Source organism: Phodopus roborovskii, unplaced genomic scaffold (assembly GCF_943737965.1).
Source record: "Phodopus roborovskii unplaced genomic scaffold, PHOROB, whole genome shotgun sequence".
Classification (NCBI taxonomy): Eukaryota; Metazoa; Chordata; class Mammalia; order Rodentia; family Cricetidae; genus Phodopus; species Phodopus roborovskii.
Window position 1 is genome coordinate 23642941 of NW_026126540.1, and position 27939 is coordinate 23670879.

The window sequence follows — 27939 nt, forward strand, 5'->3', positions numbered from 1 at the left end:
TCTTCCCTAGTGTTCGTTCACAGGTGAGCCCACCAACAGTCACAACTCATGATGGAGGCCATCAAGAAAAAGATGCAGATGCTGAAGTTAGACAAGGAGAATGTTCTGGACCGTGCTGAGCAAGCTGAAGCTGAGCAGAAGCAGGCAGAAGAAAGAAGCAAACAGGTAGGCACTGGCATTGCCCTTGCTAGTTACAAAACAGAGGTGGGCCTTTAATCCCAGCGCTCAGGAGACAGAAGCCAGCTTGGTCTACACAGCGAGTTCCAGGACTGCCGGAAAGACACAGAGAAACCCTATCTTGAAAACAAAAAGAGAGAAGAAGAAGGAGAGAGATGGAAATGGTGGGGGAATGGTTGGTTTTCATGGGAAAATGGAGGGGCAGAGAACATTTAGAGTAGTGGTTCTCAACTTGTGGGTCATGAACCTGTTACGTTTCGCAGGGGTTGCCTAAGACCATCAAAAAACATATTACTATTAATAACGGTGGCAGCAAGTTTATAGTTATGATGTAGCAACAAAATAATTTTATGGTTGGAGGTCACTGTGGTATGAGGGTTGCAGCATTAGGAAGGTTGAGATCCACTCCTCTAGGGTATCCACCTTAGACTGACTGTTCATATGACCTTGAGAAAGCCAGTGGCTTCTTCTGTGCCACAGCATGCCTGCTGGACTTTAGAAGTAGACCATATTTTAGAAGAATGTTTCACTTCTAGAGTAAAAGGTAAGAGCATGCTCCATTTTTTTCTCTCTCTCTCTCTTCAACGTTTACCATCCAATAGTCTAGGATGAAATCTCCAGACTTGGTCATCTTGGGGCCAGAAATTATAGAGTCTGATGTCAAGCCATAGCATAAGGCATTGAACAGTGCTGGAAAAAGTGTGTCTCTCTTTGTGGGGTGGTTGATAATGTGGAGGCTGAGCTCAGAGGTCTTTAGAGTCCAAGCACACATGGATGTGTTTATGTCTCTGGTTACTCTTTGGGCTCCTACAGTTAGAGGATGAGTTAGCCACCATGCAGAAGAAGCTGAAAGGAACAGAAGATGAGCTGGACAAGTACTCTGAAGCTTTAAAGGATGCTCAGGAGAAGCTGGAGCTAGCGGAGAAGAAGGCAGCTGATGTAAGTATGAGGGAGATGGTTTCCTTGTGGGTTCACTGGCAGAGGGTACATAGCCAACATAATGCTTTTGCATGTAACATGCTGGCATGCTCTTATATTGGAACAGACTTTTCTTACTTAAAGACACATTGAAGCTGAGAGCACAGTTCAATGGTAGTGTCACTTTCCTAATGTTTATGGATCCCTGGGTTCTATGCCAAGCACTGGGAGAAAAAAAAAAGAGACATATGGCAATCTCATTTCTATACTATTCAACCTCCTTCCGTAATTTAATGACCTTTTCTAGGACCTGGACAAAGGGAGGAGCTTCCAAGTCCAGATGCATGCTATCAGGTGTCCACCTCCTCCCCCATGCCACATTCTTAGCTTTTGTGTACAAGGTTTGGCATGTGCTTGTGTGTATTAATAGGGAACCTCTCATCTCTCAATTACCCAACAAAGCCAGCTTAGATTTCACAATAGGAAATGGAGGTCACATTGACCCTGACCCTATATGGGTATATTTGTCCTGGTCAAGTTGGGCATCTGCCCTGCCACAAAGATGCTACAGGGAACCCTGATCATAGGAGAGCTGTGAGCTATCAAGGATGGACTATAATAGAAACTGGGAAGCAGGCAAAGGTATGGCCCCAGACCTTACCTAATGGTTCTGAATAAACTGTACAGTTCTTCAGGGCTTTTCTCTCTTAAAATTAAAAACCTTTACTCACTGCCTATTATAATTTAGCACCTGCTTTCCTTCATCAACCTCAATGCTTTCTGCAAAGAGAAATAGTCAACTATGTAGGATGACTGTTTTGAAGAAAAGTATCAGAGGATTGTTTACATTTATTACTTTTTAATTGCGGTGCTGGAGATTAAATGCAGTACCCCCTGGATTGACCTAGCTCATAGGGATCTTAACAGTAACAAAAAGATATGTCATTTACACAGGCATTTCTTAGCCTCTGGGTGAGGAGAAAATAGAAGCCAATGTTATTTTAAATCACATTTGGTTTTGGGAAACAGTTAAAGGACAGAGTGGATGGCTTACAAATGCGTTTAGATCCTCACATTCAGCCTCTGCCATGGGGAAAGTGCTCTTCTCTTTGATTCTTCACTTTCAAAGACTGAGACATAATGAATGTTAGAGTACATGACATCAGAGGTTGGAGATGTAAACAGGGGAACATGCACTATACACAGTCATAGTTTATAAAGTCCTATCCGTTACACACTGCTATGTCTCTGTTTTGGGAAAAATAAAAAAACAACACTATGTTGTTTCCACGATTAAGCAGGTACTTGAAGGCCTGCTTGAATTGCTGAGCCCAGCTTATGGGCACAGATGGATAGGTCTCTCTGGCCCTAAATATGGAGGCTGGAGGACACTTTTCACAAACTATAACTGTGTTAGGTTAAGTTTTGTGAGATGTTAAGTAACACTTCCCTGGAAAGGTCCTTAGCCAGAAAGAGCTAAGAATCAGGACAAGAACTTGGTTTGGTGTCATACAAACCTTGGGAAAAGGAGAGGGAAAGGGTCCCAGAAAGAATGCCAATATATTCAGAAGGATAATTGAATTTCCTAGGGGCGAGTTTTACCAATTGTAGGATGTTTTGCACATAGGAGCACAGCACACACACGAAAACACACATACTCTATACAAACACTGTCTTACCACTGTATTTGTTTGAAAGAAGCTTCTTCATATTTACATAGAAATTCTCAAAATTTTTGTTTGTTGAGACAGGGTTTTTCTATGTAGTTCTGGAAATCACGCTGTAGACCAGGCACCCTCAAACTCAGAGATCTGCCTGCCTTTGCCTCCTGAGTATTGGAATAAAAGGCCTATGGTACCACTGCCTATTAAAAAATATTAGAAATTCTGTCTAAAATTTTTAAATCTTCAACCTTGTCACCTTTTTCACATAGCCAGTGAGTACCCTCATAGAGATGTACAATAATAAGAAACTAGCTGATCATGGTGGCACACGCCTTTAATCCCAGTACTCAGAAGGCAGAGGCAGGTGGGGCTCTATGAGTTTGAGGCCAGCCTAGTCTATATGGTAAGATAAGCCCTGCCACAGCCTGGTTTTGTAAGTAAGGATGTATTAGAACACACTCATGCTCTCCCGTTTATATATTATCTAGGAGATTTCTCCCTTCAATAAAATAATTGCTGCAGAGTCTGTATGACCTGTTAAGCCAGGCATTCTATCTGGCCCTTTACTGAAAACTTGCTGACCCTCAACTTCAAGTACAAGAAAGAAAGTTGGGTGTCTACAGAATTGGGAAGAGTGCTGAACAAGGAAGGGCACAGAGACTTAACTAGAAAGCGAAGATCAGAATGTGTGCCCTCTGTGGAAAGGGTGCTTGTCTAACACAGAAAAGGATCACAGCTCAGTTGCTGACCTTGAGATTAGTAAGTAAGCAAGCAACATATTATCTGGTTGTAACTGTATTGGGGAGAGAGGGAGGAGGAAGCCAATAACTACATATTTACACTGGCAGTTTGGGTTATCTGAGAAGCCTTTCTGAATGTGTAGGATTTTCCAGGGCTGCTTGAACAAAGAAAGGGCAAGGCTGTGGCAAGGTCAGCCCAATCTTGTGTTTTTTTTTTCTTCCCAGAGTTTAGTTACTATTATAGTTTAAAATTGTAGCAAAATATACATACACAATGTGGTGGTGCACACCTTTAGTCCCAGCATTTGGAAGGCAGAGGCAAGCAGATCTCTTGAGTTTGAGGCCAGCCTGCCTGATCTACACATGGAGTTTCAGGACATTCAGGGACACATAAAGAAACGCTGTTTCGAAAAATTGTGTGTGTGTGTGTGTGTGTGTGTGTGTGTGTGTGTGTGTACATGCCTGTACAACATAGCATGTCATCTTTCCAACCCATAAGATCCAAGATGAAATCAGAAGCTTTTTAGGGAGAAACAAGAGGAAAGAAGAATGCAATGGGTAGGCCTTAGCACATGCGAGTCATAACACCCTTTTTTTAGGAACATGTGTTGGGGGGTATGAGGAAAGGAGAGAACAGGGATGGACAGATGTTGTGTTGTTTGTCACCAGGAAAACTACAGCACTAGTTGGTCTCCCTGGTGCCCATCCATCATGTCTCTACAAGCTATTGGGAGTCTGTCTACCCATCTGCTTCCCTGGATCAAGAGATTATCTGTACAAAGGCACCAGCTTCAGAAATGCAATGCAGTATTGGCTCAACTTTGGTTTGCCTAGGATGAGCTCTAAGGGTACAGAGAGGTATAACAGTGCCACCTGCTGGTCAGCACTCAGATGACAAAATTTTCACCAGCACTCCTGTGAAGACACTCATTCAAAGCAAGCTTGAGAAATATGTTTTTCTGTCTTAGTTTTGGGGGAGGCTGGTGGGAATCAAAGTGTACAGGATACTCTACTGAGAAAATTATTGCTCACCCAATTTGTTTCTTCTGAGTAGTTTCACAGCAGTCTTTTTTTTTCTCCCCAAAAGAAGGGAGCTTCCTGAAAACCAGGATCAGAAAGGACAGCAGTGTCTTATTAAACCCAGAGTCTCCACAGACCCCAACCCAATTAGTATTTTTAGTTCTAAGTCTTACTCCACATCCCATTTCTCAAGGGAAGAGAAGAGTTGTATCAAAGGAGGAATTTATCATTATTTCTTTCCGAGGAGGGGACAGAAATACAGAGAAATAAAGATAGGGTGTGATGGTTCACACCTGATTAAAGAAGTATCCAGAGCTTAAGACCAATCAGGGCTACAAAAGTGAGTTGAAGCCAACCAGGACTACCTGAGACACCATCTCAAAAAATTAAAACAAGGCCGGGCAGTGGTGGTGCACGGCTTTACACCCAGCACTGGGGAGGCAGAGGCAAGTGGGTCCCTGTGAGTTCGAGGCCAGCCTGTTCTACAGAGCGAGTTCCAGAACAGACTGCAAGCTACAGAGAAACCCTGTTTTTTTTGGGGGGGGGGGAATCAAAAATGAAAACAAAGCAAGCATAAAAGCAAGCAAGCAAACAAACAAACAAAAAACTAGACTAGCAAAGAGAAAACAATAAACCTCTTTACAGTTGTGCTCTCAGAAATCCTGTACATAGGACCTGTAGAAGTAATTGAAAGAAGTGGCAGGAAAACGAATGAAAGTTATTACAGTTTAGAGGTTAAATTCCACAATAGTTTTCCAGATACTTATATCTTGCTGCTGCACCAACAATATGATAATAGGGAGCCATAAATAATGAATTCTTCCTGACAGAATAGAGATATAGTATCTTGGCTACAAAAGGGGTTGTACATGAAGATTAAATTACCAAGTCCTAAATCATTCCAAGGGTCTAAGGGGCTGGCTGGCAGGTAAACTGATCGTGCATACGGACTGGTATTCTAACAGAACAGTTAAATTCACACCTGGCCTTATAGATGCCCATTTGCCCCACTAGTCTCTTTCACCCCTTTATTGACTTCCAGGAACTGGGAGAGAATCTATCTGAATAGTTTTGGGTTTTGTTTTGAGACAGGGTTTTATATAGTTCATCAGATTAGCCTTGGATTCATCATCTAGCCAAGAATGACCTTGAATTCTTTATCTCCACCCCTCTAAGTGCTGAGATTACACATACTTGCCACTATGTCATTTTCCACACTTCTGGAGATCGAGTGTAGGGCTTCGTGCTCAAAAAAACTGAGCAATACCCACAACCCTCTCAATAGATTTTCAAGGAGCTTACTGGGACTCTTTGCAAGAAGAAGTCTAGAGTCTTTTAGGCTTTTCTCAGAACCTGTTTTTGGAGTCTGTTGTAGAGTAGAAGTGAAAGCATGCGGGATACTCTATACTGCAGAGTGGAGAGGACACAGTGGTAGGGAGGCACTGGATAAAAGAGAGAGGTCAACAGGGGAAGAGTTAAGACAGCACCGTACTTGTAAATGGGCCAACTATTGTTGAGAGGCAGCCTGGTGGGTGAGGCTAGACCACGAAGCACCTTTCGGTTACTATGGTAGCCTTACCCAACCCCGCCCCCCTTTACTGGCCTGAGGAAAGACCTCCCTGAGCGGTCACCTAGGGCGACTGGGAGGCCCCACCGCCCACTTTCTGCCCGCCGCCCCTCGAGTGGACTGCGTTCCCGCCTGCTTGGCAGGGGAGGTGGAGAACGCGCGGAGGTAGCGGCGTCACATCCGGGCGGGTGGGTGAGTTCCGGTATTTCAGGGCGGAGCAGGCGGAAGTAGGGTGAGAAGCGGCTACAACGCCGAGCGGAGGAGGTAGGAACCGAATTCCAGAAGCAGCTGGGTGGGCACCATGGCCGGGATCACCACTATCGAGGCGGTGAAGCGCAAGATCCAGGTTCTGCAGCAGCAGGCGGATGATGCTGAGGAGAGGGCCGAGCGCCTCCAGCGGGAAGTGGAGGGAGAACGGCGGGCCCGGGAGCAGGTACGCGCGGAGGGCGAGGCGCCGCAGGGAAGGGACCGGCGCCTCTGCTGTGGAGCTCAGCTCCACGGCGTCCTGGAGGCCCGGACTAGACGCGGAGCTCCGAGGTTGGGGGGGACTCGATTACGATGGTCTGGTAAGCGAACACGGAGGAAAGTAGATGCTCGTGCGAGCAGGCTGCACCCTGGAAAGAATCGAGCCCCGCGCGCCACGGGCTGCCCTTTCCCTTTACCCCCCCCCCCCCAGCTCATTCATTCGGTCCCTCGGAGCCGGGCGCGGCCAGGGGAGGGGCTCAGCGGTCTTTCCCTCCCCCCACTTGTCCCCGAAGGGTGGGGACCCTTTGCTTTCGCTTGAGGTTTCCGGCCAGAGGGATAGAAGTAAGTGTGTGCTCCTCTGGCTTGGGAGGGGCCGAGCCTAACCTGTGAAAGATGAGGGTGGGAGGTGGGGACCGCCGGAAAGCCCCCGACTTGGCCTGCTGGCAGCTTTTCCGCTCCATCCTCCTGCTCAGGAAATGAGCCAGCAGTTGGCTGAGAGGAAGCGCGGCTCCCTCCCTCACTGGCGGAGCTTAAGGCCACAGCACCACCTCCCATCCTCGAGCTTGGGGACCTTTTGTAACTAACTGGTACTCCCGCCCATCAGTCGTTGAGAAGTGGGAAAGGAGATGATACACCTCTTGGCCTTGCTCATCATGACCTGGAAGGCAGGAACTTCTGCCTGAAGTGTGAGCAGTGCAAATTTGGTTTACGGAGAACATTTCTCCTAAACTAAGCAGGGCTGATAAGGGAGTGTATAACAGAGTCAAATGTCAGGCCAATCGCAAGATGCTGATTGATCTGGACACTGGAGGATGGAAACAGATTATTGAGTGGCAGTGATGATTTGGGGGAGGGGCTGCTTTCTCAGTTTTCCTGTACAATGGTTTTTGTGCAACTGTTGGTGGGATGAATGGATTCTTATGAAAGACCGAATGAAGATAAGTCTTGTGGCTTATGGTGTTCTTTACTGCTCTCCCTTTTGGTGTATTTCTTCCCCTTTGCTGCTCGTTTGGGGGTAACTGAAAATATTTTTGAGGGCTAAAAGGGGTGAGTATGGAAAAGCAGAGCATAGCTCCTTGATGTTATTAAGAAAATTTTATTACGGGGCACGGAGATGTCAGAGCTTGTCTTCACCATCACCCTTTCCCAGGCGTTCAGTATGATTGTTTTGAGACTGGTTTCCCTTTGTATTCCCGGAAGTCTTCCTGCTTAAACCTCCCAAGTGCTGGAATTACAGGCTCTCTTGGCCACTCCCGGCATGCCTGCAACTTCTCCTTATCAATTCCAGTGAGATTGTTCTAGAGATGAGAACGTCTTAAAGAGGAAAATGGACAGTACAGTTGAAGGAATTGGCCTTGGGCCCATTACTTAAATGTGGTTACCCGGGGAGTGGTTTTAGGGTAGGAAGGTTGTGTCTGTCTGTCCCAGAATTTGGTCATTTATTTTCCTTGTAGGAAAATTTGGCTCTCCTTTCTTATGGGTGATGACTCTGGGGTGATAAGCAGCAGAGTGACTTTCACGGAAGTCTCCTGAGGAAGTCCTCAGAATGGGGAAGTAGGGTGGTGGTTAAATATTGATGTGGCTGGTATCTTCTTTGAGCTTTTGACTTTCTGCATCTGTGACCTTTAGCCCGTAATGAGGACTCAGTGGGAAGTGGGATACTTGGCCTGCTTGCCCCCTCTCTAGGGCCACTGTGGAATGTGGGTTTTGCATGTTCCACCTGCTAGCGTTACCTGCTGGGGTCCTATGCTGTTGCATCAGTAAGCGGTCAGGTCTTTTTCTGGCTACTGCGAATGGGCACCCAACCTGCCCTTGTTAAATGGATGAGGCCAAAGTTGAGAGAAGTTCTGAGGGCAGTCTTTTCCTATTCTTGGCCTGGAGACAGACTTTATAGTATAGCTCCCTGCTAAATCTTACTTTCAGTTTTGCATTTCCTTTGTTTAGTTAGAGGGTTTTAATGGGTTTTTTTCTTTTCAAGTGCTAGGAGCCTTAAGCTATACTGAGGTAGACCCTTAATTCTGGCCTGTATAGGACAGGTGACAGCATAACACTGAAATGTATCCATTGTTAATGATAGAAATGCACAAGTTACCTATCCAGGCTGCCCTTGACTTGTTGGACCCAGGTGACCCTTATCCTGTAGCCTCTGGGATACTCTCTGGTGTTAACTGCCACGCTGGGATCTCCGTTGTAACCTTTCTTTATTACTATTTTTATTTATGTGCACTTATGTGTGTCTGACCCCAGGAATTGGAATTGCGGTCATTTGTGAGCTTACTCCCTCAGCCTCACCACATGTCTGCTAGAGCAGCCAGTGCCCTACCTACTGAGCCATCTCTCTAGCCCCATTGTAGCCATTTTTAAATGTATGGTTTGTCTTACCCTTTAAAAATGTTTCTCTTCCAAGTTTCCTGTAGTATTTTTCATTTTGTTCTAGTCCAAAACATTGGAAGTACTGTTGAGAGGAGAGTGGGCTTTGAACACTGGTTCTGGCTGGAAGCCCAGACTCTTGGTCTCTGAAGGGGGTTAGGGCATTTGTCAGTATGCTCAGTATGTCCGAGTGTTTGGTGGACACATAGCAAGCATTATGACCTCTCTGGCTCAGGTTTGGATTGGCTTGGCTGCTGCTTTCCTTTCACTGCCCCCCCCCCCCCACCTCCCCATTGCAGAGCACACTGCTACAGGAGAGGCAAACAGCCCTTTGCTCTAAGTGCCTCTGCTTGGTAGACTCCACCTTTGTTGACTCTGGGGCAGCAGATAACTCCCAGCTTTCCCTCTTGGTAAAATGGAAATTCTGGAGAATAGAGTCTAGAGCTCCCTGGTAAGAGCGTGCACACAGTGTGCCCAGAAGTCCTTCTTCAGTCAAGGCCTGACTCTGCCAGTACTATCTCTACTTTGAATTACACCTGTGACTTTCATCTAAAAAGAGAAACCCCAGTGTGGCAAAGTGCCAGATTTAGATTTATCCCGTCTGTCCTTGGCCCTGCTCTATCTCTTGTCTACCAGCTCCCCATCAGCTTCTTTACGGGATGTAGTATGCATATGACGTATGTGTGCCGGCGTGCATTGTGTGGCACCCAGAGGACAACTTTGTGGAGTCTTTTCTCTCACCATTACATGGGTGCAGGGGATCAAACCCAGATTGTCAGGCTTGTATAATGGGAAGCAATCACCTTTACCCACTGAGCCATATGTACACTGAGCTTATGTCATAGCCAAAGCTGTCAGCCATCTTTTTTTCTTCCTTCATTTTTTTTTTTTGTTTTGTTTTGTTTTGTTGTTGTTGGGGTTGGGGGTTTGGTCTGGTTTCTGTGTGTAGTCCTGGCTGTCTTGTAACTCACTGTGTAGACCAGGCTGACTTCGAACTCATTGAGATCTGCCTTCCTCTGCCTCCCGAGTGCTGGGATTAAAAGTGTGGACCACCACCAGACAGCCATTTTTTAATATGACCAAGTGACTGTACTTTCCAACACTAGGATTTTGCCTCCTGAACAATGGAGAATCCTATTACTATTGAATGGAAGACCTCCAAGTTGCAGGGAGGTAGACAGGCTCTGCTAAGCATTTCAGATAACAGTTGGGATTAACTGGAAAAAAACAGACTAGTCTATAACCCAAAGATTTGATGCTGACCTGACTGGTATATGTAACCTCTGACTTAAAGGGAAATTCAAGTTGTCTTCCTTATTCCTTTAAATGGAGTATCAGATCTTGATTTTGAAAGCTTTTGTTTCCTTGTAAAGAGAACTGATCTGCTGTAGGGGAAGAAGAATGTCCTGTCCTTGTTGAAGTCCTGGACTCTGCCACCCTCTGGTCTGTCTGAAGCTTTTTCAGGGAGTCCTTAGTCTTTGGTTCTGGTTTTAACAGAGGCTTGCTCTTAGAAGAGCAATGTATTTTCTCTTCCTCCTTTTTCAATTGTAAATGCTGTTTTGTAGGCGAAAGCACCAGAGCCAGCTTGTTGCCATGGAAACTACCCTGCCCTGCCCCCAAAGGCTGTTATCTTTTTCCAGTTTGAGTAACTAGGAGCTGGTTGGGGACTTTACATTTGCTTCCTAAATCCAGCTGCATTTTTCTTTTATCTTTAATTTTTTTCTTTAGATTTATTTTATGTGTATGAATGTTTTGCTTGTGTGTATGTGTGTGTACCACGAGTTGCCTGGTGCCCGAGGGAGCTGGGAGAGTGTTAGTGCCTCAGGCACTGTAATTATGAATGGTTGTGATCCACCATGTGGGTGCTGGTAATCAAACCCGAGTGCTTCTAACTGCTGAGCCATCTCTGCAGCCCTTGTTGCTGCATTTTTCATGCTTTTTTTTTTTGTTGTTGTTGTTGTTTTTTAAAGGCATCCGAAAGGAGTATGAAGGAGTATGTACTGTGTGGTGTGTGTGTTAAGGCATCCAAAAGGAGTATGTACTGTGTGGTGTATGTGTTTCATAGCCCCATCCTGTTTGCCCAGCTTCCCTGTGACTGCTTGGCCTTGCTGGGTTTGTAAGGGTGTATCTGTGCTGTCCTAGAAGACACAGAACTAGAGAATGCCTGTCTTTGTGGCATTCTGAATGGTACAGTTAGGAATACAAATGACTTCTTGGGAATTTCAATTTATGTAGACATCTCAGTCTTCTGTTCCTGTAGCCTGGACTCCTGCCTTCTTTCCCAGTTTCTTGAATCTCCCGTGTTTGTATGTGGAAATTTTTGTTCCCATCTTGATTGTTAGCAGGAGTCTTGTCCGGTTATATCCCTCCCCATAGGGCTAATGGCCCAGATTCCTCAGCTGCACCACCCTTGCCTGTTAAGAGAAAACCAGGGTAATAGAATTCAGGCACAATCTGGGCTTGAGAGGAGAGCTAGAGTTCACCAGGGTATAAGCATCTGAATCTCATCTTGTGCAGCAAAGATCTTATACTTGGGTGTTTTGGTGTTTGCTTATTGAAACAGGTTCTCCCTGTGTAGCCCAAGTTAGCCTTGAACTCATGGGCTTTATGTCTCAGGCTACAGAGTGTTAGGATTACAGCCACATACTGTTCACGCCTATGAGGACACTTTCCACAGACTATGTACAAACTATCTCATTTTGTTTGTTTCTCATTCATAGCCAGTTTGTGACTTGGACTTGAGCTTGTACTTTGTTGTGTGTGAAAGCCAGGGAAGTTGCTGTCATGAATTGTACTGAAGTCAATGAAGTTTAAGAAGTTGTTAGAGCAATGAAAAGGTAGTTCAGACATCCAGAGGAGTGGAAGTAGGTGGGATCTATCTAGCTTTGTTTATTTGTTTTTTTTTATACTGTTATCAAAGTATGCTATTCTTTCTTAAGGGAATATGGGGACTTATTGAAGGCTGGGGTGGAGGAAAGGAATCTTATCTTTATTTTTTAAAGTGGGCGAATGAGAGTGAGCATATGCAACACACTGTGGAGGTCAGAGAACAACTTAAAGAAACTGGTTCTCTCTATCAGTTGTGTTCTGGGGATTGAACTCAGGTCCTCAGGCTTGGCATCTGGCGCCTTCACCTGTTGAACCATCTTTCCAGCCTCTACTCCAGTTGCATTGGTTTGCTTTCCTATCAGGGAAGTTAGTCATCCTCCTGATGTTTTAATGTAAGATGACCAGAGGGTTAACAACTTAAACTGCAAACTAAATTAATATAGAGAGAAATATTATAAAATAATATAACTACTAGATAGAAATATTGTTGTTTGGTATCCTGATATATATATGCATGCCTGTAATCCCAGCATTTAGAAAGTAAAGACAGGAGGATCTGGAGTTGAAAGCTAGAAGCAGGCATCAATTTATTGAGTATAAAGCTATAAAGCAGAAATGTGTCTTCTGGCTTTTTTGTGTGTATGTGTGTGTGATTATGGAACTCTGGCTACTTTTTTGAGAAAGGATCTCACCATGTAGACCAGGCTGGCAGAGATCCACCTGCCTCTGCCTCTCAAATGCTGGGATTAAAGGTGTGTGTCATCACACTTGGCTTTGCTGACTCTTACAGGTTCTGGAATTTGAATTCAGTCCAGAAGAGAGAGGATAATAGTGTCTGAACAAGGAACTGAATTTTATTTTTGGAGACAGGGTTTCTCTGTGGTTTTAGAGCCTGTCCTGGAACTAGCTCTTGTAGACCAGGCTGGTCTCAAACTCACAGAGATCTGCCTGCCTCTGCCTCCTGAGTGCTGGGACTAAAGGCGTGCACCACCACTGCCCGGCAAGGAACTGAATTTTAAAACAGTGTTTCTGGGTCCGAGGGTACGTCTCAGTTGTTAGAATGCCAGTCTAGCATATATGAGCCCTGGCTTCCATCCTTAGCATAGCATAAACTAGACATTGTGGTACATATCTGTAATCCCAACACTTGAGAGGTACTGTATGGCATGTTCAAAGCAAGCTTTGAACACGAGATTGGGTCACACAAAACATTTCATGTATAAGAAATGGGAGTTCTTAGACGGGAAAGGAAGAAATTGATTTATTTATATTCCTGTATGTTAGATCTTTAAACATTTTATCTGTATTACTTGACTCTGGCTTCTTCATAGTGATGAATTCTAGCCTTCTGTCATATTGGTTCTTTTCACCAAGCCTCTGTTTTCATTTCCCATTGACTTAAGGCTGAAGCTGAGGTGGCCTCCTTGAACCGTAGGATCCAGCTGGTTGAAGAGGAGCTGGACCGTGCTCAGGAGCGCCTTGCCACTGCCCTGCAGAAGCTAGAGGAAGCAGAAAAGGCTGCTGATGAGAGTGAAAGGTATATGGAAGAATGTAGGGGAGTGTAAATTCCAAGAGTATCTGCCTGTGAGGTAGCTGAGTGGTGGGACACTCACCTGCTGTGCCTTAGGTGTTCTGGGGATTCATCCCCAGCACTCCAAACAAAGTAGTTGACAGTGGCTCTGACCTAGATTTCCCTCTAGACCTGTTTTGTTTGTTTGTTTGTTTTGTTTTGTTTGAGGCATGGTCTCATGTAGCCCAGACTGGCTTTGAACTCTTAATCCTCCTGCCTCTTTTACAAGCAGCTTTCCTGCCAGCTTGTTCCCAGAGCCGCGTCAGCCCCAAATAACACACAGAGGAGCTGTATTAAATATAAAGCTATTGGCCAGTCACTAGTGTTTCTTATTGGCTAGCTGTCTTAAGTATGAATCCATTTCTATCAATCTAAGTGTTTCCACGTGGTCTTATCAGAGAGAGGGTCTGGACCTCTTCCTCTCAAAGTCCCTACATCTTGAATCCCCTCTACTACATCTCCCAGAATCCTTGTCTCCCAGTCCCACCTATCTTGCCTTCCTATTTGCCAACAGTGCCTTTATTCATTAACCAATAAGAGAAACACATTTACAGAATGACATCTCCTATTACTGTCTCCACTTTCCAAGTGCTGGGATTACAGGCCTGTGCTACCACATCCTGTTCTAGATTTGTTTCTGATTTTGCAGATTGAACCCAGCATCTACCTTATATGCTAAGCACATCCTCTGCCACCAAGTTAACATTACCAGCCCCCATATCTACTTTTTAAATGGTAGTGATTTGTAGATTACTAGTGTTTGTCCTTCATGAGTTGAACTGGGACCTAACACCCTATTCCTCCCCCAAAGTGTTTTATAAGAAAATGTTTTAGCCAGGCAGTGGTGGCACATGCCTTTCATCTCAGCACTCAGTGGGCAGAGGCCGTCAGTCAAGAGTAGCCAGGACTAGAGGAGTCATGTCTCAAAAACCAGAAAAGAAAGGTTGGGGTTTTTGTTTGTTTGTTTGTTTTAGTTTAGTTTAGTTTTGTTTTTTTGAGACAGGGTTTCTCTGTGTAGCCTTGGCTGTCTGTAGATGAGGCTGGCCTTGAACTCAGAGATCCACCTGCCTCCCAAGTGCTAAGATTACAGACATGTGCCACCACTGCCTGGCCTAAGAGAGTTTTAAATTAAAAGTACAGGCACTCAAGTGCTGTTGAATTTCCATTTGTGTGACAAACAAGAATGGACTCTAAAGAGTATAGTTTTGAGTCCTTGGGATGGAGCTGGCCACACACCTCAGAGTGTCATTGCTGGTTCATCCTGTTTCTGGCAGAGGTATGAAGGTGATTGAAAACCGAGCTCTAAAAGATGAAGAAAAGATGGAACTCCAGGAAATCCAGCTAAAGGAAGCCAAGCACATCGCAGAAGAGGCAGATAGGAAGTATGAAGAGGTGAGTCACCTCTGCAGAGACCTGCTGGCTCTACAAAGACAGTCATGAAAGGGTATTCCCTTTGCTTGCTTGAGCTCTACCAGGATCCTTTCTTATAGGTGGCTCGTAAGTTGGTGATTATTGAAGGAGATCTGGAACGCACGGAGGAACGGGCCGAGCTGGCAGAGTCGTGAGTATTTTGTCTCCAGATCTTGTCATACTGTCCTGCCTGCTTGGGCACTAATTCAAGTAAACTAGCATTCCTTCGACCTTGTTAAACAGGCCTGGGAGGGTGGTTAGACAGCTTTAGCCTCTAAGAACGGCTTTGGGCTTTCTCTTACCTTGACTGGTAACAGGTAGCAAGGCTTGCTTATTCTTGGGAAGATTCTCAAATTGAGGGAAGGTCGAGACTAATATGGCATACAGCTAGTAGGAAGATCCTGTTGGGTCCTTTCACCAGCAATCTTCTTCCTCCTTGGTCTGTACTGACTTCAGACCTGGTCTGTTTTTACCACTTTGCCATTCTGCCTGGGAACTTGAGAGCAAAGGCTTTAGAGAAATCACCTGCTGCCCATTGGTACTGGCTTGGCCTTGTGTAACAAAGTCAGCATGGATGAGTATGTGTATGTGCTTGCATTGCATCACCCGCCCCCCACCCCAGACATGACATACCATGACCATGGTGGTGTTTTCTCCCCATTTGTTTGTTTATTTTTACCCACTCCCACACCCCATTTTGCGGCTTGTTTTCTTGCTGTTCCTTTTTTAACCTTTTCCCCACAACCTGGCCTGTGCCATTCCCGTGACTGTCACTAACAGCCGTTGCCGAGAGATGGATGAGCAGATCAGACTGATGGACCAGAACCTGAAGTGTCTGAGTGCTGCTGAAGAAAAGGTACTAACCATTGAGCCCACGGAGAGGGTCTGTGCCTGTGCTGTGGTTTTTTGAGTTTGATTCTGTTTTGCAGCTGTCTCCCTCCACCAGTTGATGTGTTAGTGCTTTCTCATCTCTTCATGGAATGCTCCATTCCTTTCCACTTACTTGCATCTCTCATCTCTTCCCTAGTTGCTTCACTGCCTCCCCCAAAGGGTCTCTGCCTCTCTTGGGTGATTTGGGGGGGGCGTTTGTGTTGGGGATCTGTTCCCATCTCCACCCCCAAATAGCAGCTGTAACTTGTCCCTGGTAGTGAGTGATTTCTCTCAAGTGTTCTTTCTTTATTAGAACCAAACATTCTGAGCACAGGAGGTCCAGCTCCTGACACACATGTTCCATGGTAGAGGGGGAGGGTTGATGCTTGCTCAGGTTACCCAGAATCTATTCTTCCCTGATGTGCAGTCCAACTCTCTCTACACATAGTTTCAATTCACATCTGTGTGTCTCTCTCCTTTTTTTTTATTTCTTCCTCTCCCCCTATCCTCTCCTGCGGTATTTAAAATATTCACAGTAAGTGTTCTGAGCTGGAGGAGGAGCTGAAGAATGTCACCAACAACCTCAAGTCTCTTGAGGCTCAGGCGGAGAAGGTAGGGCTGGTTTGTGAAGGTGACAGGCTTTGGGGCCTGGGCCCAGCCCTGCTCTTAGTGAAAGACTAGACACACCCATTCCTTTTAAGCCAGTGAATTGTCCTTTCCCCCCCAATCTCTGTCCACCCAGATTGTAGGTTTAATGTTAATTCCTAGCTACCTCCACTGCTTAGGTTCAAATAAGGCCATGGTCTCCAGTGCCTGGAGTCATGTGCTCCTCCAGCTGAATTGCTGTGCTGAAAGGCAGTTTTAAAGGGGCTGTATTGACTTGTAAGCAATCAGATGGGGTCAGCCAGCTCTTAGACCTCAGACCTACCTAGTAGCAGTCAAGACAGATGATTACCATTTACCATCACAAGGGAATGGATCCTCCTGGTTAAGTTGGAGAAAGGCAAAAAAACAGACAAAAAAACCCACTTTAGGATTTTAGGAATAAGGTCAAAATTTAGGTCTGTTGTTAACAAAAGAAAGGTCTTGGCAGAGTTTACTCTGTGTGATTTATGTGTGGAAATGGTTGGGTCTAACCCTTTGTCAAAAACTGGTCCTTGCTTTTAGTCCTGGACCATTTGGTACATCAAATATAGGAGAGTGTCTGAGCCATGTAAGACTCCCATGGCTGCTGTTTGTGTGCAGCCCATTTCTGCTCTGACGTTTGTGCTCTTCTACTTCTCTTCACAGTATTCTCAAAAAGAAGACAAGTATGAAGAGGAGATAAAGATTCTCACTGACAAACTCAAGGAGGTGAGATGAGGGAAGATAGAATTAATAATTTAGCCTTGGTTCTCAATGGTGTACAAGTGAGAGGGGAAGAAAAATGACCATCTTTCATTCTGATTGGTTGATCTTCTCTTTCCTCAGGCAGAGACTCGTGCCGAGTTTGCCGAAAGATCGGTAGCCAAACTGGAAAAGACCATTGATGATTTGGAAGGTATGGAGCAAGGCAGGGGGTTGAGAGAGGGGAAGGTCTTGCCCGTTAATCTTGAGCCTTTTCTCTGTTCATCAAGGGAAATTGGTAGTGACTTGGAATATATGTTGTATCCTGTCCTTTGTTATAATAGCTAAGCAAAGTAGGTCAAACCCTAGAGTTGATTTTTTTTTAATCTTTTAATACAACTTTACTTATTTCTGAAATCTACCATCTTTCCTTTGAAAAGATGTAATGTCTGTATTTAACTCTAAATTTAGTGGTCTTAAATCTTGAGTCTGAGTTGAAATGGAAACGGAACCCATGATTTTTTTAAGAGATAGTGAAGTCCTGTGTGTCATATGGCCACTTTATATAGTTTTTTATCACTCAAGTTGTATGCCATCTCTCCAGGAGATAGTAGCCAATCTCACAGCTGAACGGTGTCAGGGTTTCTTGTTCTTGATATTAGACAGCTGTGTCCATCCACCTTACCAAGGAAACAAGTCTTTTGCTTTGAGAACTCCCTGGATATGTTCTTGGTAGCTGGCTGTTCTTTGGGAGGCAGAGTGTAGCGCAAAGGCCCATGAATAATGATCACATTGAGTAAGCAGAGAAGTATACCATGCGTGTGTGCTTTCTCCCTTTTCTGTCTTCCTTAAGTGTCATTACTGATTCAGAATTGGGTGGGAATGGTGTCCCTTGGGTTCCTTAGTAGCTGGCATGTGCTCAGGTTCTCCGTTCTTGCTGCATTGATTTGGAGAAATCAGGAAGTACTATTGGCCATTGGGTAAGGTAGATTGAAAATGGTCACCATTGCCAGAATAGTTCAATTTTGTGTTTTTCCTTTCGGGTATTAGACCCACAGTCACATTTTTCCTATTTTCTAATGATTCCCTCTCTCCATCTGCTTCTGATACCGTTCACTTTATCCCCTTCATCATCCCTATGGTTCCTGTGCCTGTCCAGACGAGCTCTATGCCCAGAAACTGAAGTACAAGGCCATTAGCGACGAGCTGGACCACGCCCTCAATGACATGACCTCTATGTAACTATCAGGCAGCAGTGTGGGTTGGGTTCCTGGTCTGGGTGAGGGTGCAGACTGCGCAGAGTGTGCTTGGGTTTTGACCTTGAATCATAGCCTCCACCCACTTAAAAAAAAAAAACGTTGGTGCTGGTTATTTGTTTGGCAGAATCCAGGGAGGCATTTAATCTTGGATGTAATTTTCTCTCTCTTACTCTCCCCTCTAGTTCTCACAGGGTCTAGTTCTAAGCCATGTTGACCTCAAACTTCAAATTCTCCTAAGATTACAGACTTGTGCCATTGTGCCCAGTTCTTTGCACTAAGTTTTCATTTTTGTTTCTTAATGCTGAGCGTAGGGGCACACAGCTATAATCCTTGCAGCCTAGATGCTAAGGCAGAAGGATTGATGCAGGTTCAAGGCCAGCTAATGTTGCATGGCAAGATGGGGTCTCAAAAGCAAACCACAATGGACATGGTGGTGTGAGCCTTTAATCCTGGCATAGGCAGATTTCTGAGTTCTAGGACAGCCAGGGTTATGTCTAGAGAGAATCCCTGTCTCAAAAAACAAACTGAGAACACATACATACATCCTGATTTATGCCCTGAAGTTTGTGCTAATGTGGCATTTCCAGGGTTAGAAGCGGCCAGTTTAAGAATTGAGCTGAGTCCCTAAGCAAGCCAACCAGTGAACAGCACCAAAAGTTTTTTGGGGACTTCATGTGATCTCTAATGCTAATGTGCCTGTTCTGCCCACTAACCCAGAAGTAGCTGAGTATTGGACCCTCAGGTGCCTGGCTGTCCTGCTTCTCTTTGCCTTTTCCCTCTCCCAAGCTGCTGCCTCAGCCGAGCCAGCCCTTCTCACCTGGAGTGTCCTTTTTCATACAGATAAACTGTCACCGTTTCTGCTCTGTTCTGGATCTACCCCCTTTCCTTGGGGAACCCAACACCCCAGTCGCTCTGGATTCCATTTGGGTCGGCCTGGCTGGTTTCCAAAGCCTTAGGGCTGGGGGATGGGAGACACCAAAAGCAGTTTACATACTTGCTTTCACCCCCATCCCAAATTAAATTGTTAAGCTTCCAGAAGCCTCATGCCCTCCTGCATTTGTTATTGACAAGGCTGTTAAGAAGGAGCCCTGATGGTGTGATGTGGGGACGGCTGTGTTAGGCTGTCCCCTTCTGATTTATGTATAATCAAAGTTACTTTTGTGTGTGTGTTTTCTTGTCGTTTTAACTTGCTGATTGGAGTCTTGTCAGAGTGGTGAACTAGTAAAGGCTCCTCATGATAGGAAATCTAGTGCTACTCCTTAAAGACCATCTTAAGTCTTTTACTTCCAAGTTCTTAACTAGTCTACCTGGGACATTTTCATTTCCTTAGACCCCCTTCCCATATAGTAAGGTCAGTAAACCATTGAATTGTTCCCTGATATGCTACCCTTTTGCCAAAGATTCAGACATGACATCCTCAGAGCATACTGGGCCTGTGAGATTCATCCTTACAGTTAAATAGTTCTATCATCCCAGGTTACAGAAAAGCGTGTAGCATAATGGGTTGAATTTTCAATGGATGCACCTTTTGTCTTTAAACATTTCTCACTTATTTGAGGCTGCTGCCATTTGTTGAACTTTGTTTTCTAACTGGATATCATTAAGACACACAGTAGATGGTTGGAAAAATGAAAACAACCAGTCATGTGCACATGAGGGTAATGACTTACTATTAAATTTCTACTGGTGAAATTCTCTGGATACATATTGTAGAACTAAGTATCAGCACTTCAGAACTGTTCCAGTTTATACAGGGATGAATTTGATATTATAGCTAAGTGTTACATAGCATTTCCATTTCTTAATCAAGTTTATGTTTGAAACTTGCTTTCTCTATTTGTGCCCAGGGCTATTAATATGGCACAGTGGAGAACACTACCTAATGTGCACAAGGTTCTGAGTTTGAACCCCAGTACCACAAAGACAGAAGGGAGGGAGGGAAAGGAAAGATATAACGAGATAGAGAAGTGTTCCCTAATCTGAAGTCTCTAGCAAATAAGATTCCTGTACCTGTATGTATTATCTCTTCCTGTCTCGTTGAGACTGAGGTAGAGGTTGGAGTGCTGATGTTATCTAGATACGTTCCAATAAAGAGATTACTACAGATAAGGAACTGCCTGCAGGCTCGAGCTGCTCTGAAACTTGTAAGAGAAAAGGACAAGCCCAAAGTGAAAGCTGCTGGGTGAGCTGCAGATGGGAAAGTTTGGGGACAGAAGTGGGAGGGGTCTGGTTCCATGATGGCTCCCAAATTGGATTTTTTTTTTTTTTAAAGATATTTGTTGTTGTTTTGAAACAGCTTTGCACTAGCCCGGGCTGTCCTAGAACTCCGTATGTACCCAAGCTGTTCTTGAGCTTCTGGCAGGCCTACCTCTGCCTCCCAAGACATGTGCCACCACTGTGCCAGATTCAGATGAGATTTGTTTGTTGTGCCACTGAGCTACATCACCAGCCTCAGGATTGGCTTTTAATGAGCAGAAACAAGGTTTAAAAAAAAAAAAAAAACACACAATAGCTGCAAAGGTAGATTTGGGAGACGGGACAGTTGCTAAAAGTGCTGCAGGGAAGTGCCACTGTTGTGGTGAATGAGTGTGTGCTGTGACATGAGCACCTCCTTGCTAAGAAGAGTTCACCAGATAGCTACGAGGACATTGTTGTATCTGGGTGTGATGGGCAAGCCTGGAATCCCAGCATTCCGGAGGCAGGGTTCAAGGCTAACCTGGTCTACAGAATGAGTTCCATGACAGCCAGGGCTACAGAGAAACCCTGTCTCAAAAACAATCAACAACAAAAAGACCAACTATTAGAGGGACAGGAGAGGGGAGGGAAACCACAAATAAAAACTTCAAGGCCACACCAACCTATATAATAAGACCCTCAATGAAAAATAAACAAGGTGAGGTACGGTGATATATACTTTACATCCTAGCAGGTAGATCTCTTAAGTTCAAGGCCAGGCCAGTCTACTTGTGGAGTTCTGGGCCAGCCAGTATAGTAAGATTCTGTCTTTAAAAACAAAAACCACCTGAGCTGTGGTGATATACACCTTTAATCCCAGCTGAGGCAGTTGGATCTTTGTGAGTTTGAGGCCAGTCTAGACTACAAAGTGAGTTCCAGTACAGCCAGGGCTGTTGCGTAGAGAAACCCTATCTTGAAGAAAGAAAAAAAAGTGTGTGTGTGTGTGTGTGTGTGTGTGTGTGTGTGTGTAATTGAGAACACATTAACAGTGTGCTGACCCCAAGTTGCAGGCATTTTTTTCCTATGCTAGCTGTCATTGGCCTGTTATTACCTTTGTTCTTTTCAAATTCATTCTCAATTTCAAAATGTTTTATCTAAAGTTCACAAAGGTATACTATGAGTGCACACACCACTATCCATGAATATGCAATGCTTTGGGAAATACTAGGTTAGCTTGCAGGTTTCTGGAGAGTGATTGGGGCTTGTTCTGGGTTGTGCTAGTAGGAAGATTTCTGAGCTAGCATCTCACTTTGAAGCCCAGGCTAACCTGAGACGAAACAACCCTGTCCCCTCAGCTTCCAAAGTGCTGTGTTACAGGCGTGTATAGCCATACCTGTGAGATGGATACTCACGGTCCTGACAAGTACTTGTGTGGAAGTAAAGTTCAGTTACTGGGTTTGATGCTGAAAAGGTGATTTAGGAGAGAAGCATGTGTCTGACAAACAGGGTGAAGACAAGATCCTGAGGCTAGAATGGGGGGTGTGGATAAAAGAGATTTTGGAATCCAGAGGGATTGCAAAGAGTTGTAAGTAACACAAACACCTTAGAACCATAAAGAACATTTACAGACACCGGTCGTGGTGGCACACACCTTTAATTCCAGTATTCAGGGCAGACACGGGCCAATCCAGTGAGTTCGAGGATAGCCAGGGCGACATAAGAGACCCTGTCTCACATACAAAGAGCAAAACAGAAAACAACAAAGTCAACAACTGCAGGTGTAAAAAGGATTAAATATTAAAAGAAAGGCTTGGCCAGCCTACGGAGAGTTCCAGGACAGCCAGTGCTACACATAGAAGAAACCTTGTCTCAACCTGCCCCCCCCACACACACACACGGAAGTTGGGGGGCTAGAAGGAAGAAGAGTACTGATGACTCTCAGCTACAGCAGATTGACAGGACAGCTACAACAGACATTCACTGCTTTAGTAATTTGAGGGTATGCTTTGAGCATTATGGGGAAGGAAACAACATATTTAAAAGACAGTAGAGCACCTTAAAGGAGTTGTACCCAGTAGAATTTGGGCACTGGTATCCAGTACAATAATCACTTGCTTCTGTGCCTGTTAAACGTGTCTTGTGGTTAGGCTAGAATTCCAGATTTACTTTTAACTAAATAAAATTTAATGTAAGTAATCCCCCAAGACCATTGCTCAGCACAGTTTTAGCCATTTAGAATAGGTCAGGAGTTAGTTGGAAGATCAAGCTGAGAATTTGGTGAGACCCTATCTCTAATAGTAGGATAGGGCGCTATATAAATTAGTATGTATGTATGTATGTATGTATGTATGCATGCACACACACATAGCTGAGTGGTAGATTGCCTAGTGTGTGCACCATTTAATAAACAATGAGATAAGAACAGGGATGGGGGGGGGGAAGAGCTCCCTTTCTTCTTTCTGGTAGTTTCTACTTTACCCTGTTGGTAGGTCTCTTTCTACAAGAAAAGTAAAGGTATCTTCATACACTATGTGGTACTAGTTTGGGTCCTTTCTTTGGAATTCTGTGTCCTAATGCAGTCCTCCTGGTTCTTGTCAGGGCGGGGCCCCTTAGGCAGTGATCAGTAAGTTTATTCTTCCCTTGTTGCCATTGTTGTGGTGAGGAACAGATGTGCTTGGACTCCTGTGCCTGGCAGTGGAGCTTCCCTACATGAATAGCACTGCAGTTCCTTGGGATTCCTTTTTAATTTATTGTGTGAATGTGGGTGCCACTTACATGACCAGATAGACACACATGTGGAGATATGTAGGTCAGAGGGCAACTTGTAGGGACCACCTTTCTTTCCCAAGACGGGTGTGGGACTTTAACTAAGTTGGATAGGGATGGGCACTATCCATAGGAAAGGAACTTCGTGAGTAATGAGCTGAGACTCCTCAGTCAAGCCAGCCCAGTACCAATCCTGTTGGAGTTTATTGACTTGATTACTCTTGTCATGTAAGGGTGATTATGCACACAAATTCTGTACATAAGCATATTGCTGCCCTCTGGCTAACACACACCTATAGAACCTTCTGGTCATTGTGACAGCCAAAACCTATCTCTAGCCAAGCATAGAGGCACACATCTATAATGAAAGCACCTGGAAGGCAAGGGGAGGAGGATTGCACAAGTTTGAAGCCAACCTGAGATATATAGTCTTAGAAAAAACAGGACACCACCCCCCCCCACCCACCCCCCCGCCCTACCTGTGCTCATTCCCACATGTTTTCCTGGAAGAGAGGAGGGACAGTGCAACTTCCTAAGAAAGACTGCTTTAGCTAGGTGATTTGTCCCTCTGATGCGTCCTAGCAAGAGAGCAAGGCCTGTATATAAATAAGATCTTGTCCCACCTTGAAACCAGAAATTGAACTTGAACTTTGGGAACCAGGTATGGTGGTGTAACACCTTAGTCACAACACTGTCTGCCCGATGCCAGACTCCTTGCATAGTGCTAAACCTCTAGGATGTCAACTTGTGGGTCATGACCCCTTTGAGGACTTCCTATCCAATATCCTGTATATCACATATTTATATGATGATACATAATAATGCAAAAATAGGTAGAGGCAGGCAGATCTCTGGTTATATGGTGAATTCCAAGACAGCCAGAGGTACTTTGCCACACCTTACCACAAAAAAATAAAATAATGTGAACTTCAGAGACTGATAATAGGGGTAGGTCAAGAATAATTTGCTTTCCTATCTCCAAACTCTGTTTAAGATGTATCTACAGTTATGTGGGGTTGTACACCCCTATAATCCCAGTCAAGATCAAGGTGGAGATGAGCCAGGGAGCCAGAGCAACAAAGCAAATACTATCTCCTTAGTGGTGTGGAGACGAAAATCTTTATTATCCATTTCCCCTTAAAGATGTGCTCCAAGTGGAAACCCCAGATAAAGGCAGCCGACCTGAGCACTAATTAAGTGTGCACCTAAGTAATGTTTCAGGTTATAAGATAAAAACATAGTAGCAAGAGAATTTTTTAAATTGTTTATTTTTCACATTCCAGTTTGTTTCCCCTCCTTTCTCCTCCCGCTCCCCTCCCATCTGCTCCTCAGAGAGATAAGATTATTTTTATACCTAAGGAGTCTAGCCACTGATAAGTAGCTGTACCCTATGAATACTAGTTTTTGTTGTTGTTGTTGTTTTAAGATTTAAATATATAGAGCTGGGCATCACATTTATATTCAAAGTAAAGCCTCAGCTTCCCCTCCTTACTGGCCCAAGTTGGAAGCTGTGACCACCCTTGGCAAGGAGCCAATGTAGTTATTCTTAATTGCATTTTATTTTGTGGGGGTATTTTTTCTGCCTGTGTGTATGTGTACCACATGCATGCCTGGTGCCTTCAGAGTCCAGAGAGGGCATTGGATTCCCTGGAATTAGACTTCCTGGTGGTTATGAGTTGCCATGTGGGTGCTGGGAATTGAATCCAGGTTCTTTGGAAGAGCAACCAGTGCTCTGAACCTCTGAGCCATCTTTCCACTCCCCCACCCCCACCCCCCACAATAGCTATAATTGGCTTGGATCTTTTTGGCTGCTGGATATACTGCTGACCCTAATAGGTTGAGTTTCTTGTATATAAGGGGAACCTGAACAAGAGTTGGGGAAGACTTTAGGATATGCGTGTTAGATGATTCTACAGTGAGAAGCACTGGAAAGTGAAAGATTGAGTGGGTGAGATAGTTATGCACAGTGTTGTGTTTGGTCCTTTTATAGGGAAAAGGTTGAGGTGTTCCTTTGGTTTTTCCAATCCCTGGTGACTGAATAGTTCTTTCTATGCCCACTGTATCTGCCTTGTGACTCTTAGCCCAGGGTACAGATAATGTGAAGAAAGTGTTCTTTCCCATTCATAATGGTCCTATAGCTGATACTCTTACTGTATCCCTCTGTTGGTCTTTCCACCAACTGGCTGACTCTTCTGCCCTGAGTACCTGTACCCTCCTGCCACACGGTGCATGCTACATAGACCAGCTAGTTGAAAGACACGTTTGCCTCTGCCTTTACTAACCTCCCCTTCTCTCTCTCTCCTCCTGTCTCTCCTCTCCTCTTCCCCTCTCTCTGTTGCTGCTGCAGAGCGTCTCTACAGCCAACTTGAGCGAAACCGCCTGCTTTCTAATGAGCTGAAGCTAACGCTGCATGATCTGTGTGACTGATGGGCAGGGCTCCCTGATGCCCAGTAAACCCACACCACTGACCTGGACCCCAGCAAAAAGCTGATTGTCTTTTTAAAAAGTTACTGCTTTGCCCTAAGCAAGTTGCTCTTTAATGAGGGCAGTTAGAATGCTGTTGATGTCCTGACAGCCCCCATGAAGTTGCAATGGCTGTTTCTATTTTAGAAGAAAGGGGCCTGGAAGATTTAGTGGGGGACTTGGGGGAACATTAGCTGCAGCCTCTCTCTCACCTGTGCACAGACTGTAGGGTTTGCACTTTCGCTTGGATATTTCCTAACAATAAAAAGACTGACTTGACAAGATGTTGTAACTGCTTCATCTTCAGGCCCAGATGTGGGCTCTTATGACTGGGGGGAAACATGGATGGGGAAGAAGGGTGTGCGGCATGAAAATGGGTCTGGTTTTCCTCTCTTCCTGAAGCTCCGTGGTTTACTTGCTAAGCAGATGAAGTGGTTGGTGTCTTAGCACTGGTTTTCTTTCTCATAGCTTTCCTTCTTGCTGCATCTCCATGGGCTTTGCTTACGAGAATGTGTCTGGGTAATATTCTTCTTAGACCTGAGGACTTCTCCCCACCCTCCCAACCCCTTCTCCCCCTTTGTAGAGAAAGTACCTACTACAGGAGGGTCTTCCTTGCTCTTTACTAGGTATTGGTGCTTGTCCTTACCTACAGTGCTCACACTTGTGGCATTTCAAGTAGACACTGACCCGAGGGCAGAGGAAAGAGTGGGTGTCTGGTGCTTTCAGCCCGAGCTTTTTCAGACTGAGAGCTTAATGCTTCCTAGTTGCCTGTGGGAGGGAGAGGAAATGGCTGATACGCCCCAGTTCCCTCCCCTAGGCACTAGGCATGCCAGAGTGAGTCCCCACAGAACCCAGGGATGCAGTAACTGGCTCCTGTAGCTTCCTTCTATAGTGACTGGAGAAAGTTTCAGAGTGAGGAGAGCTTGAACTGACTTCTGTAATTCCTCTCTGTTCCCACTAGATAAGCTGAAGTGCACCAAAGAGGAGCACCTCTGTACACAAAGGATGCTGGACCAGACTCTGCTGGACCTGAACGAGATGTAGAGCACCCCAGCCCCTGCCCTGCGACTGCTCCTCCCTCTGACCCTGACTCCGCCTGAGGCCAGCCTGCCTGAAGCTGACCTTGAAACTGAGGGCTGATCTTTTTAACTGAAGGCTGCTTTCCCCTCCTGCCACCCCCCTCTACCCCCTCATGTCTTTTTCATAAAACTGTGTCAGCCTCTTCCCAGAGTTCCAGCTGGAGGGGCTGAGCACGTTTGGGAACAATATTTAAGGGAATGTGAGCACAATGCGGTGTCTTCAGTGCACTTGTGATATTCATATTGTGAATACTTTTTGTCTTAGCAGCCATTTTTAACATTCCAAGCACTTCCACAGCTTGGAGCAGCAACCCAGCTCCTTTTCACTGTTGAAAGGTGACATTTCAGCCTAATGGACTCCGCTCTCCATAGAGGAGGAGCACAGGACTGGGCCTGCCTCGCGACAGCCAGCAGAGCCCAGGCAGGCTCCCCTGTGGGAAACCTCAGTTCTCCTCACCAAGTCCTAGCCAAACAACAGGGGATCTAGAAGTTAGCCAAAAAACAAACAAACAAAAAAAACAAAAACAAACAAAAAAAACCTCTGCCGGGCTGTGAAGGTTTTCAGCTTTGATATCTTTGAATAACTTTAACCTTGTTTTTATTTTTTACCTTTTTCCATCAGATGTGACCAAATAAGATGGTGAGCCGTCCAAGACACCCCCACCTCCCAGGGCCATGTGCATGCTAGGCGAGCGCGCTACTGTGCGCCCAGCCCTGAGACCAAGCTTGTCTCATCTCTACCCCTGTCCTAATTGCTCACAGAATGGACCATGTTGTCACTTGATGTTGAGGTGACCACTTATTGTGTCCGTGTCTCCCCTCCCCCAGAAAAGGAAAATTATGTTTGTGCCACTGATTTAGCCACATGGGAGTCATCTCATATCCGTTCCCGAAGCTGCTGTCTCTAAAGTGCCATCTCATTGTGCTTTGTATCAGTCCGTGCTGGAGAAATCTTGAATAGCTTATGTAAAGAAAACTTTTTAAATTTTATATTACTTTGAAATTTTGCTTTTGGGGGTTGGGTTGTCTTGGTCAACCCAGCGGCTGTGAGGATTCTTTGCAATCTGTGGGCTGGTGGTGTGCTGATCTCTCAAGTGTCCCCACCCAATTGCCATGTTCAAATGGTCTCTTCGAGGCCTGTTAGGTGGGCACGCTGCAGCTTACTGGCTTATTTGTACTCTCCTCTGTCGGGAGAAAGAACCCCATAGTGCAACTGTTTTGATACTGAATATCAAAAAGCGACATTTTGAAATAAAGAACCAGTCCCTCCA

The 27939-nt window shown here is 45.0% G+C and overlaps 1 protein-coding gene across 16 annotated transcripts; it reads left to right on the plus strand.

Moving 5' to 3' along the window:
• Positions 1-19: 19 nt before the first annotated feature.
• On the plus strand, positions 20-27939 carry Tpm3 (tropomyosin 3). 16 transcript variants are annotated; one of them, XM_051199385.1, is made up of 10 exons: positions 20-165; positions 991-1116; positions 13154-13287; positions 14595-14712; positions 14811-14881; positions 16137-16212; positions 16891-16953; positions 17071-17140; positions 18086-18164; positions 26551-27939. In XM_051199385.1, exons 1-10 carry the CDS (start codon positions 49-51, stop codon positions 26552-26554), a joined length of 858 nt encoding a protein of 285 aa, XP_051055342.1. In that variant the 5' UTR covers positions 20-48; the 3' UTR covers positions 26555-27939. The 16 variants fall into 16 exon arrangements, with proteins under 16 accessions (XP_051055342.1, XP_051055337.1, XP_051055338.1 ...); XM_051199380.1 differs by lacking the exons at positions 16137-16212; positions 26551-27939 and adding exons at positions 15511-15586; positions 25474-25904; XM_051199381.1 differs by lacking the exon at positions 26551-27939 and adding an exon at positions 25474-25903.